Source organism: Oncorhynchus nerka, linkage group LG3 (genome assembly GCF_034236695.1).
Source record: "Oncorhynchus nerka isolate Pitt River linkage group LG3, Oner_Uvic_2.0, whole genome shotgun sequence".
NCBI lineage: Eukaryota > Metazoa > Chordata > Actinopteri > Salmoniformes > Salmonidae > Oncorhynchus > Oncorhynchus nerka.
This window is the reverse complement of record NC_088398.1, coordinates 73,894,615-73,907,632: the sequence shown is the minus strand read 5'-3', so window position 1 is coordinate 73,907,632 and position 13,018 is coordinate 73,894,615. Positions and strand designations below refer to the sequence as shown.

At 50.1% G+C, this 13,018-nt stretch overlaps 1 protein-coding gene across 1 annotated transcript in view; it reads left to right on the top strand.

Annotated features, from left to right (window-relative positions):
• Positions 1–13,018, top strand: part of LOC115121723 (amine oxidase [flavin-containing]) — a 95,862-nt gene that overhangs the window by 69,900 nt on the left and 12,944 nt on the right. The window contains exons 7-11 of the mRNA XM_065015728.1: positions 6,237–6,386; positions 7,995–8,154; positions 8,512–8,608; positions 8,725–8,778; positions 8,935–8,992. Of these exons, the coding sequence (XP_064871800.1) occupies positions 6,237–6,386; positions 7,995–8,154; positions 8,512–8,608; positions 8,725–8,778; positions 8,935–8,992 (519 nt within the window). The remainder of the gene's footprint in view (positions 1–6,236; positions 6,387–7,994; positions 8,155–8,511; positions 8,609–8,724; positions 8,779–8,934; positions 8,993–13,018) is intronic.

The window sequence follows — 13,018 nt, the reverse complement described above, 5'->3', positions numbered from 1 at the left end:
TATCATCATTAGTCATTTAGGTCAACATTGGATCATTCAGAGATCCTCACTGAACTTCTGGAGAGAGTTTGCTGCACTGAAAGTAAAGGGGCTGAATAATTTTGCACGCCCAATTTTTCAGTTTTTGAATTGTTAAAAAAGTTTGAAATATCCAATAAATGTCGTTCCACTTCATGATTGTGTCCCACTTGTTGTTGATTCTTCACAAAAAAATACAGTTTTATATCTTTATGTTTGAAGCCTGAAATGTGGCAAAAGGTCGCAAAGTTCAAGGGGGCCGAATACTTTCGCAAGGCACTGTAAACAATCCACCACCATATTTTACAGTAGATATTGGGTTATTTTCTGCTCATACATTCACATTTCGACACAAAACCCACCACTGGTGTCCGTGGCCAAAGAGCTCTATTTTCATGTCATCCAACAAATGTAAATGCCTGGAGTTTGCTAAACAGCATTGGCACTTGGATTGGAACCGGTGCTTTGGTCGGATGACATGAAAATAGAGCTCTATGACCAAACTCCCGGGGCATAGGCATTGGCTTAATCTAGCAACACCTTTCCCCTAACCCACCCCATACACTAGCACACCACAAGCACAGAGCCACGTCTCACAGTCATGTGATTCCCTAAAATGAAATGATGACAAATACTTTACTCAGTAGGTCACTCCCACTTTGGCCAGCTTTGAGTTGTTGATATACCAGGCTTATATTCGCTGTGCACAATAACCTGGGACGAGGTTATATCCTCACCTCTTTGCTTACAATCATATCATGAGTAACCTAATTAATTGCTCGCACAACTTAGAATGCTCTAAACTCTAAAGTAAACAGGTTGTTTTCCATCTTTCTGTGCGCCTCAGATCGCACAGGAAACAGAATTCTCAGAGGCATCAACTCATGACAATCCAACCATAAACTGGCTCAAGATGCTGAATTTCACACTGTACCGGATAACCTGACAAAGTAGAAGATGTTTAAATGTTCACATTGTTATACTGAAAGTTGTATCAGTTTCATATCAACTAAAGTCTGTAATGATGCATGTTTATGGAATTCCGAATGACTATATCATCTTGAGACTTGACCTTTGAGCCATTATGACTTTGAGCCATTAGGTCTTTGAGCCATTAGGTCTTTGAGCCATTAGGCCTTTGAGCCATTAGGCCTTTGAGCCATTATGACTTTGAGCCATTAGGTCTTTGAGCCATTAGGCATTTGAGCCATTAGGTCTTTGAGCCATTAGGTCTTTGAGCCATTAGGTTTGAGCCATTAGGTCTTTGAGCCATTAGGCCTTTGAGCCATTAGGCCTTTGAGCCAGTATGACTTTGAGCCAGTATGTCTTTGAGCCATTAGGACTTTGAGCCATTAGGTCTTTGAGCCATTAGGTCTTTGAGCCATTATTCCTTTGAGCCATTATGTCTTTGAGCCATTAGGCCTTTGAGCCATTATGTCTTTGAGGCCTTTGAGCCATTAGGTCTTTGAGCCATTAGGTCTTTGAGCCATTAGGTCTTTGAACCATTAGCTTTTGACACCAAACTGTAGGAGGAAATGCCCTGCTATTCATGTTGTATTATGTCCTTCCATCTGAGATGTAACTTGCTCTCGCTTCTTGCATATTGAATGTAAATGCATGTACCCAGAAGAATTCTGTATTAAATGTGTTACTTCGGCCACAATATGGCCTCGAGTCTCCTCCCTCTCCAGCCAAGTCAATTTATCAGAAATGACGGGTCTACAAAGTTAACTGAGGAAAGTTTACACTAACCAGGACTAAGCTTTGTTTACATTGTAATGTGACCCACGCTCACTTTCCAATCCACCCCCCTGCCTGACTGGTTCCAGTCTAATCCACCCCCCCGCCTGACTGGTTCCAGTCCAATCCACCCCCTCTACCTGATTGGTTCCAGTCCAATCCACCCCTCTGCCTGACTGGTTCCAGTCCAATCCACCCCCCTGCCTGACTGGTTCCAGTCCAATCCACCCCCTCTACCTGATTGGTTCCAAAACACCTCCTGCGTGTTGTTCTACTGAAGTATCCTAAAGCCAGCCTAGATTAAAAAAGGGCCACCGCCCAAATGTACAACTACTGTTCACCTCAGCTGCATCAATCAACTGTCCCAGGGGGCTGGCTGTCTTAGACTGAGTTTGAGGTATTTTTGTGGAGGCAGAAGAAGGACCAGAATAGCTAGTTTATGTCTCATAGGGTGTAAATCTGGCACTGATGCAAAAAGTTTCACACACTCAGCCCGTAGAGAATACTAAATCTTACACTGTCAAAATCTTGTCAAAAGTAATGCACTACACTGATAATGAATAGAGTATAATTTGATGTTTATCCTAGCGTTACAACTTTATTGTCCACTGTGACAAATGTGTCTTCTGCTGTCTTGTGTTTTTCCCAACCCCCTGGAAATCACACAGATGAGAGACTAGAAGCAGCACAGGGTCAGCCACAGATGAGAGACTAGAAGCAGCACAGGGTCAGCCACAGATGAGAGACTAGAAGCAGCACAGGGTCAGCCACAGATGAGAGACTAGAAGCAGCACAGGGTCAGCCACAGATGAGAGACTAGAAGCAGCACAGGGTCATTTAACATTTACATTTAAGTCATTTAGCAGACGCTCTTATCCAGAGCGACTTACAAATTGGTGCATTCACCTTATGACATCCAGTGGAACAGCCACTTTACAATAGTGCATCTAAATCTTTTAAGGGGGGGGGTGAGAAGGATTACTTTATCCTATCCTAGGTATTCCTTAAAGAGGTGGGGTTTCAGGTGTCTCCGGAAGGTGGTGATTGACTCCGCTGTCCTGGCGTCGTGAGGGAGTTTGTTCCACCATTGGGGGGCCAGAGCAGCGAACAGTTTTGACTGGGCTGAGCGGGAACTGTACTTCCTCAGTGGTAGGGAGGCGAGCAGGCCAGAGGTGGATGAACGCAGTGCCCTTGTTTGGGTGTAGTGCCTGATCAGAGCCTGGAGGTACTGAGGTGCCGTTCCCCTCACAGCTCCGTAGGCAAGCACCATGGTCTTGTAGCGGATGCGAGCTTCAACTGGAAGCCAGTGGAGAGAGTGGAGGAGCGGGGTGACGTGAGAGAACTTGGGAAGGTTGAACACCAGACGGGCTGCGGCGTTCTGGATGAGTTGTAGGGGTTTAATGGCACAGGCAGGGAGCCCAGCCAATAGCGAGTTGCAGTAATCCAGACGGGAGATGACAAGTGCCTGGATTAGGACCTGCGCCGCTTCCTGTGTGAGGCAGGGTCGTACTCTGCGGATGTTGTAGAGCATGAACCTACAGGAACGGGCCACCGCCTTGATGTTATTTGAGAACGACAGGGTGTTGTCCAGGATCACGCCAAGGTTCTTAGCGCTCTGGGAGGAGGACACAATGGAGTTGTCAACCGTGATGGCGAGATCATGGAACGGGCAGTCCTTCCCCGGGAGGAAGAGCAGCTCCGTCTTGCCGAGGTTCAGCTTGAGGTGGTGATCCGTCATCCACACTGATATGTCTGCCAGACATGCAGAGATGCGATTCGCCACCTGGTCATCAGAAGGGGAAAGGAGAAGATTAATTGTGTGTCGTCTGCATAGCAATGATAGGAGAGACCATGTGAGGTTATGACAGAGCCAAGTGACTTGGTGTATAGCGAGAATAGGAGAGGGCCTAGAACAGAGCCCTGGGGGACACCAGTGGTGAGAGCACGTGGTGAGGAGACAGATTCTCGCCACGCCACCTGGTAGGAGCGACCTGTCAGGTAGGACGCAATCCAAGCGTGGGCCGCGCCGGAGATGCCCAACTCGGAGAGGGTGGAGAGGAGGATCTGATGGTTCACAGTATCGAAGGCAGCCGATAGGTCTAGAAGGATGAGAGCAGAGGAGAGAGAGTTAGCTTTAGCAGTGCGGAGCGCCTCCGTGATACAGAGAAGAGCAGTCTCAGTTGAATGACTAGTCTTGAAACCTGACTGATTTGGATCAAGAAGGTCATTCTGAGAGAGATAGCGGGAGAGCTGGCCAAGGACGGCACGTTCAAGAGTTTTGGAGAGAAAAGAAAGAAGGGATACTGGTCTGTAGTTGTTGACATCGGAGGGATCGAGTGTAGGTTTTTTCAGAAGGGGTGCAACTCTCGCTCTCTTGAAGACGGAAGGGACGTAGCCAGCGGTCAGGGATGAGTTGATATGCGAGGTGAGGTAAGGGAGAAGGTCTCCGGAAATGGTCTGGAGAAGAGAGGAGGGGATAGGGTCAAGCGGGCAGGTTGTTGGGCGGCCGGCCGTCACAAGACGCGAGATTTCATCTGGAGAGAGAGGGGAGAAAGAGGTCAGAGCACAGGGTAGGGCAGTGTGAGCAGAACCAGCGGTGTCGTTGACTTAGCAACGAGGATCGGATGTCGTCGACCTTCTTTTCAAAATGGTTGACGAAGTCATCTGCAGAGAGGGAGGAGGGGGAGGGGGAGGAGGATTCAGGAGGGAGGAGAAGGTGGCAAAGAGCTTCCTAGGGTTAGAGGCAGATACTTGGAATTTAGAGTGGTAGAAAGTGGCTTTAGCAGCAGAGACAGAAGAGGAAAATGTAGAGAGGAGGGAGTGAAAGGATGCCAGGTCCGCAGGGGAGGCGAGTTTTCCTCCATTTCCGCTCGGCTGCCCGGAGCCCTGTTCTGTGAGCTCGCAATGAGTCGTCGAGCCACGGAGCGGGAGGGGAGGACCGAGCCGGCCTGGAGGATAGGGGACATAGAGAGTCAAAGGATGCAGAAAGGGAGGAGAGGAGGGTTGAGGAGGCAGAATCAGGAGATAGGTTGGAGAAGGTTTGAGCAGAGGGAAGAGATGATAGGATGGAAGAGGAGAGAGAAGCGGGGGAGAGAGAGCGAAGGTTGGGACGGCGCGATACCATCCGAGTAGGGGCAGTGTGGGAAGTGTTGGATGAGAGCGAGAGGGAAAAGGATACAAGGTAGTGGTCGGAGACTTGGAGGGGAGTTGCAATGAGGTTAGTGGGAGAACAGCATCTAGTAAAGATGAGGTCGAGCGTATTGCCTGCCTTGTGAGTAGGGGGGGAAGGTGAGAGGGTGAGGTCAAAAGAGGAGAGGAGGGAAAGAAGGAGGCAGAGAGGAATGAGTCAAAGGTAGACGTGGGGAGGTTAAAGTCGCCCAGAACTGTGAGAGGTGAGCCGTCCTCAGGAAAGGAGCTTATCAAGGCATCAAGCTCATTGATGAACTCTCCGAGGGAACCTGGAGGGCGATAAATGATAAGGATGTTAAGCTTGAAAGGGCTGGTAACTGTGACAGCATGGAATTCAAAGGAGGCGATAGACAGATGGGTAAGGTGAGAAAGAGAGAATGACCACTTGGGAGAGATGAGGATCCCGGTGCCACCACCCCGCTGACCAGAAGCTCTCGGGTGTGCGAGAACACGTGGGCGGACGAAGAGAGAGCAGTAGGAGTAGCAGTGTTATCTGTGGTGATCCATGTTTCCGTCAGTGCCAAGAAGTCGAGGGACTGGAGGGAGGCATAGGCTGAGATGAACTCTGCCTTGTTGGCCGCAGATCGGCAGTTCCAGAGGCTACCGGAGACCTGGAACTCCACGTGGGTCGTGCGCGCTGGGACCACCAGATTAGGGTGGCCGCGGCCACGCGGTGTGGAGCATTTGTATGGTCTGTGCAGAGAGGTGAGAACAGGGATAGACAGACACATAGTTGACAGGCTACAGAAGAGGCTACGCTAATGCAAAGGAGATTGGAATGACAAGTGGACTACACGTCTCGAATGTTCAGAAAGTTAAGCTTACGTAGCAAGAATCTTATTGACTAAAATGATTAAAATGATACAGTACTGCTGAAGTAGGCTAGCTGGCAGTGGCTGCGTTGTTGACTTTGTAGGCTAGCTGGCAGTGGCTACAGTGCTGCTATTCGGGGGCTAGCTGGCTAGCTAGCAGTGTTGATTACGTTACGTTGCGTTAAAAGAACGACAATAGCTGGCTAGCTAACCTAGAAAATCGCTCTAGACTACACAATTATCTTTGATACAAAGACGGCTATGTAGCTAGCTATGTAGCTAGCTACGATCAAACAAATCAAACCGTTGTACTGTAATGAAATGAAATGAAAATGTGATACTACCTGTGGAGCGAAGCGGAATACAGATGAGACTAGAAGCAGCACAGGGTCAGCCACAGAGTAGCACCCTCCTGGAACAGGTCTTATTAGCCTGTATCTGATTGATATGACTGGTGATACTGTATTTGCATTTCAGGAGAGGAAGTTTTTGGGAGGTTCCAGCCAGATCAGTGAGTGTATGGCCAAAGAGCTGGGTGAGCGGGTCAAGATGGAGTCTCCTGTTTACAAGATCGACCAGACAGGGGACATGGTCGAGGTCGAGACGCTCAACAAGGAAACATACAAGGTGAGTGAGAGAGCAACCATCAACATAATTACAATCTCGTCAGAGCACATTCCACTGAGTAGGAGCCTACTGATTTCAGGTTGTGCCTATGCTGCCATCTAGAGCTTGTTTGTTCATAATACGTGGCACCTCATGATGTGGCCCATGTTATGACTGCTGTACATTTGCATTCTAGAACTCCAGGAACATTCTAGGAATCATTCATTCAACCATACAACTCACTGAGCTTACAAAGCCCCTTAGACATTCATGTTTGCCTGTCAGTAAATTCCTACAGCTTTTGACAGTGTGTATGTTCGTGTGTGTGTTCGTGTGTTCAAATCAAATGTTGTTTGTCACATACACATGGTTAGCAGATGTTAATGCAAGTGTAGCGAAATGCTTGTGCTTCTAGTTCCGACCATGCAGTAATAACCAACGAGTAATCTAACCTAACAATTTCACAACAACTACCTTATACAAACAAGTGTAAAGGAATGAAGAATTTGTACATAAAAATATATCAATGAGTGAAGGTACAGAACGGCATAGGCAAGATGCAGTAGACGGTATCGAGTACAGTATATACATATGAGATGAGTAATGTAGGGTATGTAAACATAAAAGTGGCATTGTTTAAAGTGTCTAGTGATACATGTATTACATCAAGATGGCAAGATGCAGTAGATGGTATAGAGTACAGTATATACATATGAGATGAGTAATGTAAGGTATGTAAACATTATATGAAGTGGCATTGTTTAAAATGGCTAGTGATACATTTATTACATCAATTTTTACATTATTTAAGTGGCTGGAGTTGAGTCAGTATGTTGGCCTCAGACCTCACTACCCTCTGGAGAGCCTTACGGTTGTGGGTAGAGCAGTTGCCGTACCAGGCAGTGATACAGCCCGACAGGATGCTCTCGATGGTGCATCTGTAAAAGTTTGTGAGTGCTTTTGGTGACAAGCCAAATTTCTTCAGCCTCCTGAGGTTGAAGAGGCACTGCTGCGCCTTCTTCACCACTCTGTCTGTGTGGGTGGACCAATTAAGTTTGTCTGTCATGTGTACACCGAGGAACTTAAAACTTACTACACTCTCCACTACTGTCCCATCGATGTGAATAGGGGGGTGCTCCCTCTGCTGTTTCCTGAAGTCCACGATCATCTCCTTTGTTTTGTTGACGTTGAGTGTGAGGTTATTTTCCTGTTTGTGTGTGTGTGTTTGTGTGCATGCGCGTGCACATATGTGTAAGCCAGATGGATTGTTGTCAGTAAGCTGGTCTTCATCTCTCTGTCCAGGCGACATCCTCTCCCCCAGATAAAACCCATTAAGCAGTAGCATAGAGCTGCTTAGCCACCGGGGTGGACTGGAGATGTACACACTACCCACTGGGCACAGACCTCAATTCAACTCCTATTCCACATTGTTTCAGTGTAATTTCATTGAAATGACGTGGAAACAATGTCGATTCATACAGTGTGTGCCCAGTGGGTAGACACTACACACTACACACTGCACACTACACACTACACACTGCACACTACACACTACACACTAGACACTACACACTAGACACTACACACTACATACTACACAGGCCTCAACTCGTGTTTTGTTTCTCCCAGGCCAAGTATGTGATTGTGGCGACCCCTCCTGGTCTGAACTTGAAGATGCACTTCAACCCCGAGCTGCCCCCTCTCAGAAACCAGCTGATCCACAGGGTCCCCATGGGCTCTGTCATCAAATGTATTGTCTACTACAGAGAGAACTTCTGGAGGAAGAAAGGTAACAAGGGAGGGATGGAAGGAAGTTCCATGGGCTCTGTCATCAAATGCATGGTCTACTATGGAGAGAACTTGAGTGATAATCTCCTCTTCTCCTCATCCCTGATCCTCCTCCCCTCCTCCGCATCCCTGATCTTCTCTCTCCTCTTCTCTTCTCTTCATCCCTGATCCTCTCTCTCCTCCGCATCCCTGATCCTCTCTCTCCTCTCCGCTCCTCATCCCTGATCCTCTCTCTCCTCATCCCTGATCCTCTTTCTCCTCTCTTCCTGTCCTCCTCTCCTGCATCCTTCTCCTTTCTCTCCTCTCTCTCTCTCTCTCTCTCTCTCTCTCTCTCTCTCTCTCTCTCTCTCTCTCTCAGGGTACTGTGGCACTATGGTGATCGAGGAGGAAGAGGCCCCCATTGGCTTGACTCTGGATGACACAAAGCCCGATGGGACTGTGCCCGCCATTATGGGGTAAACACATAACTTTAGTTTCCTGTATCCCAACATGATTACCCATAGAGAATGAGAAACTGTGGTTTACTTAGTGGTATTACTGTAACTTTATTTCTCCTGTTCCTATGCCTTAGCTTCATCCTGGCCCGCAAGTGCAGGAAGCTATGTGGACTGACGAAAGAGGAGAGGTAAACATCTGTCTGGCTGTTTCTCATGTTCAGTCCCTACAGTGTGTTCTACATCACTTCCTCATGTGTATACTATGCTAGTACGCATGTTATCAGCATTAAGAGTTTAACCCTATCCCTTCCTTAACCCTTAAAGATGGTTGTTGCCCCCTGTAGGAAGAAGAGGATCTGTGAGATCTACTCCAGAGTGCTAGGCTCAGAGGAGGCTCTGCATGTGAGTGGAACCACTACTGCTGCCACTACTACTGCTGCTGCCACTACTACTACTACTGCTCCTACTACTACTACTAATCCTGCTGCTACTACTACTACTGCTACTACTACTACTACTACTACTACTACTACTGCTACTACTACTACTACTACTACTGCTCCTACTACTACTACTAATCCTGCTGCTACTACTACTACTGCTACTACTACTACTACTACTGCTGCTGCTACTACTTACTGCTGCTGCTACTACTACTACTACTACTGCTCCTACTACTACTGCTAATCCTGCTGCTGCTACTGCTGCTGCTGCCGGCTGTGCTGTACTGCTGCTGCCGCTGCTGCTTTGCTGCTATAACTGCTGCTGCTGCGCTGCACTGCACTACTGCTACTGCTGCTACCACTACTGCTGCTGCTACCACTGCTGCTGCCTACTACCACTACTGCTGCTGCTGCACTACTGCTACTGCTACTGCTACTACTGCTGCTGCTGCTGCTGCTACTGCTACTGCTTCTGCTACCAGCTGCTGCTGCTAGTCATAAATGCTACTGCTACGCCGCTGCTACTAATGCTGCTGCTACTACTACTGGCTACTGCACCGCTATTACTAATGCTGCTGCACTGCCACTACTACTGCCCGGCCACTGCTGCCGCTGCTGCTGCTGACCACTGCTGCTGCTGCTGCTGCTGTTACTGCTGCTGCTACTACTACTGCTGCTGCTGCTGCTGCTGCCGCGCTGCTGCTGCTCGCTATTACCTGCTGCTACTACTGCTGCTACTACTGCTGATGCTGCTGCTACTACTACTGCTGTTACTGCAGCACTACTTCGCTGTTGCTGTTACTACTACTACACTGAACGATTGCGCACAATTGCTGCTGCTTGCTGCTGCTGCTGCTGCTGCTGCTGCTGCGCGGATTGCCTGCTGCTATACTGCTGTTGCTGCTGCTGTGACGGCGGCAGCAACTGTTGCTGCTGCTACTAACGGCAACATGCTGCTGCTGACGGCAGCAGCAACAGCGACTGCTTGCTGCTGCTGCTGCTGCTGCTGCTGTAACGATTTATACTGCTACTGCAACAGCAGCAGCAGCTGTGGCTGTAACGCTGCTGTTGCTGCTCGTTGCTATTGCTGCTGCTACTATTACTACTACCACTACAGCGGCAGCGCTGCTGCTGCTACTGCTGCTGCTGCTGCTGCCACTACCACCAGCTGCTGCTACTGCTGGCAACGCTGCTGCTGCTGCCAATACCACTGCGCTGCTGCTGCTACTGCCGCTGCCTTTGCACTACTGCTTCTGTTGCTGCTGCTGCTGCTGTTGCTGCTGTTACTACTGCTACTGCTATCGCTGATGCCTGCTACTACTGCTTCTGCTACTACTGCTGCTGCTGCTATTACAACTTTACTACTGCTACTACTGCTGCTGATGCTACTACTACTACTACTGCTGTTACTACTACTACTACTATGGCGCGACTACTGCTGCTGCTGCTGCTACTGCTGTTTTTGCTGCTACTACTACTACTAATGGTCTGTTACTGCTGCTACTACTGCTGCTGCTGCTGCTAATCCTGCTGCTGCTACTGCTGCTGCGCTACTGCTGCTACTGCTACCACTACACTGCTTACGCTGCTGCTGCTGTATCCCGCTGCTGCTGCTGCTGCCACCAGCAGCATTACTAATGCTGCTGCTGCTGCTGCTGCTGCTGCTGCTGCTTACAGCACTGCTGCTACTACCACTGCTGGCTACTGCTGCTGCACTACTACTACTACTTGCCTTGTTGCTACCACTGCTGCCAACGGTCTGCTGCTGCTACTACCACTACTGCTATAGCTATTACTAATGCTGCTGCTACTGCCTAATACTGCTGCTACTGCTACTACTGGCAACTGGCACTACTACTACTGCTACTACTGCTGCTCGCTACTACTACTGCTGTTACTACTGCTACTACTACTGCTGCTGCTGCTGCTACCACTAGCAACTGCTACTACCTATTACTAAATACTGCTGCTACTGCACTGCTGCTGGTCTGGCTACTACTAATACTGCTGCTGCTACTTAACAACTGCTGCTGCTACTTACTGCTGTGGCAACCACGGCAGCTTAACAGCAACGGTTGATGCCCCAGCAGCTGCTGTTTATGGCTGGCGCTAGCAACCTTGCTGCTGCTGCTGCTGCAGCAGCAGCGGCAAAGCCCAGGCTGTGGCTGCTGCTGCTGCTGCGCGGCATATTTGGCGACGGTGTGCTGCTGCTGCTGCTGGCAACGATTTGCTTAGCAGCAGCCCGATTTTAACAGCAACAACAGCGACCCAGCGGCGCGAAACCTTAGCGAGCAACAACAACAGCAGCTTGTTTAGCAACGTAACAACCTTGACGGCAGCGGCAGCAGCAGCAGCAACCAGCAGCGGCAGCAACCACTTAGCAGCAGCGGCAGTTTTGCTGCTGCTGCCATGGCAGCGGCAACAGCAGCAACAGCAGCGATTTGCATAACAGCAGCAACAGCGGCGGCAGCCCAGCAGCGGCGGCTTAACCTTGCCCAGCGGCGTTTGCTGTTGCTGCTGCTGCTGTGGCGGCGGCAGCCTTGCTCAACACTGCTGCTGCTGCTGCTGTTGCTATTGCTGCTACTGCCTTTTGCAGCACTGCTCTGCTGCTGCTGCTGCTGTTACTGCTGCTGCTGCTACTGCTGATGCCACTACTGCTGCTGCTGCTGTTGCTGCTACTACTACTGCTGCTGTTACTACTACTACTGCTACTCACTGCAGCAGCAGCTGCTTCCTGCTGCTACTACTGCTGTTACCACTACTGCTGCTGCTGCTGCTACTATCACTGCTAGCAGTGCTGCTGCTAATACCACTACCACTGTGCTGCTGCTGCTGTTCACTGCTGCTGCTACTGCTGCTGCCTTTCTGCTGCTGCTGCTTCATACTTGTTGCTACTGCTACTGCTACTTTCAATATCAAGGTTACTGCTGCTGCTGCTGCTGCTACTACTCAGCAGCAGCAGCTGCTGCTTTGCTGCTGCTGCTACCGGGTTCACTACCACCGCTGCTGCTGCTGCTGCTGCTTGCTGCTGCTGCTGCTGCTGTTACTACGGTACCACTGCTGCTGCTGCTGCTAGCTACCGCTGCTGCTGCTGCTCAACGCTGTTACCACTGCTGCTGCTGCTCTACTACCACTACAACTAATCCTGCTGCTGCTACTACTTCACTGCTGCTGCCGCTTATTACTGCTACTGCTGCTGCTAGTCTTACTACTGCTGCTGCTGCCATTACTAACACTGCGTGTGCACACCACTCACTTCACTACCACTGCCGCTGCTGCTGCTGGCTACTGACCACTACCACTACCACCACTGCTGCCGCTGCTGCTGCTACTACCACGCCACCACTGCTGCTGCTGCTGCTGCCGCCACCACTGCCACTGCTGCTCGCCACCACCTGCTAACACTGCTTCACTGCCACCTCGCTATTATCGTTGCTGCTGCTGCTGCTGCTAATGCTATAGCTGCTATGAACGTTTGCTGTTGCTAATGCTGCTGCTGCGCTGCTGCAGCTACTTGCCCTGTTAGCAACAACTGGCTGCTTAGCACTTGTTGCTGCTGCTGCTGCTGCTGGCGGCAGCAGCAGCAGCGCTGCTGCTGCTGCTGCTGCTGCGCTGTTGGCAACGTGCTGCTGCTGCTGCTGCAGCGTTGCTGCTGGCAACGTTGCTGCTGCTGCTGCTGCTGCTGCTGCGGCAACGGCAACAACGCTGTTGTGCGCAGCGTTGCTGCTGCTGCTGCTGCCAGCGGCTGCTGCTGCTGCCAACAACGGCAGCGGCATGCTGCTGCTGTAACCGATTTGCTGCTGCTGCTGTAACGGCGGCAGCGGCTACTGCTGCTGTTAGCAACGTTTGCTGCTGCTGCTGCTGCGGCAACGCTGGCATTGCTGTGCTGCTGCTGCTGCTGGCGCTGCTACCACTGCTGCTGCAGCAGCAGCGCTGCTGCTGCTTGGCTGCTACTGCTGCTGCTTGCTACTGCTGCTGCTGCTGT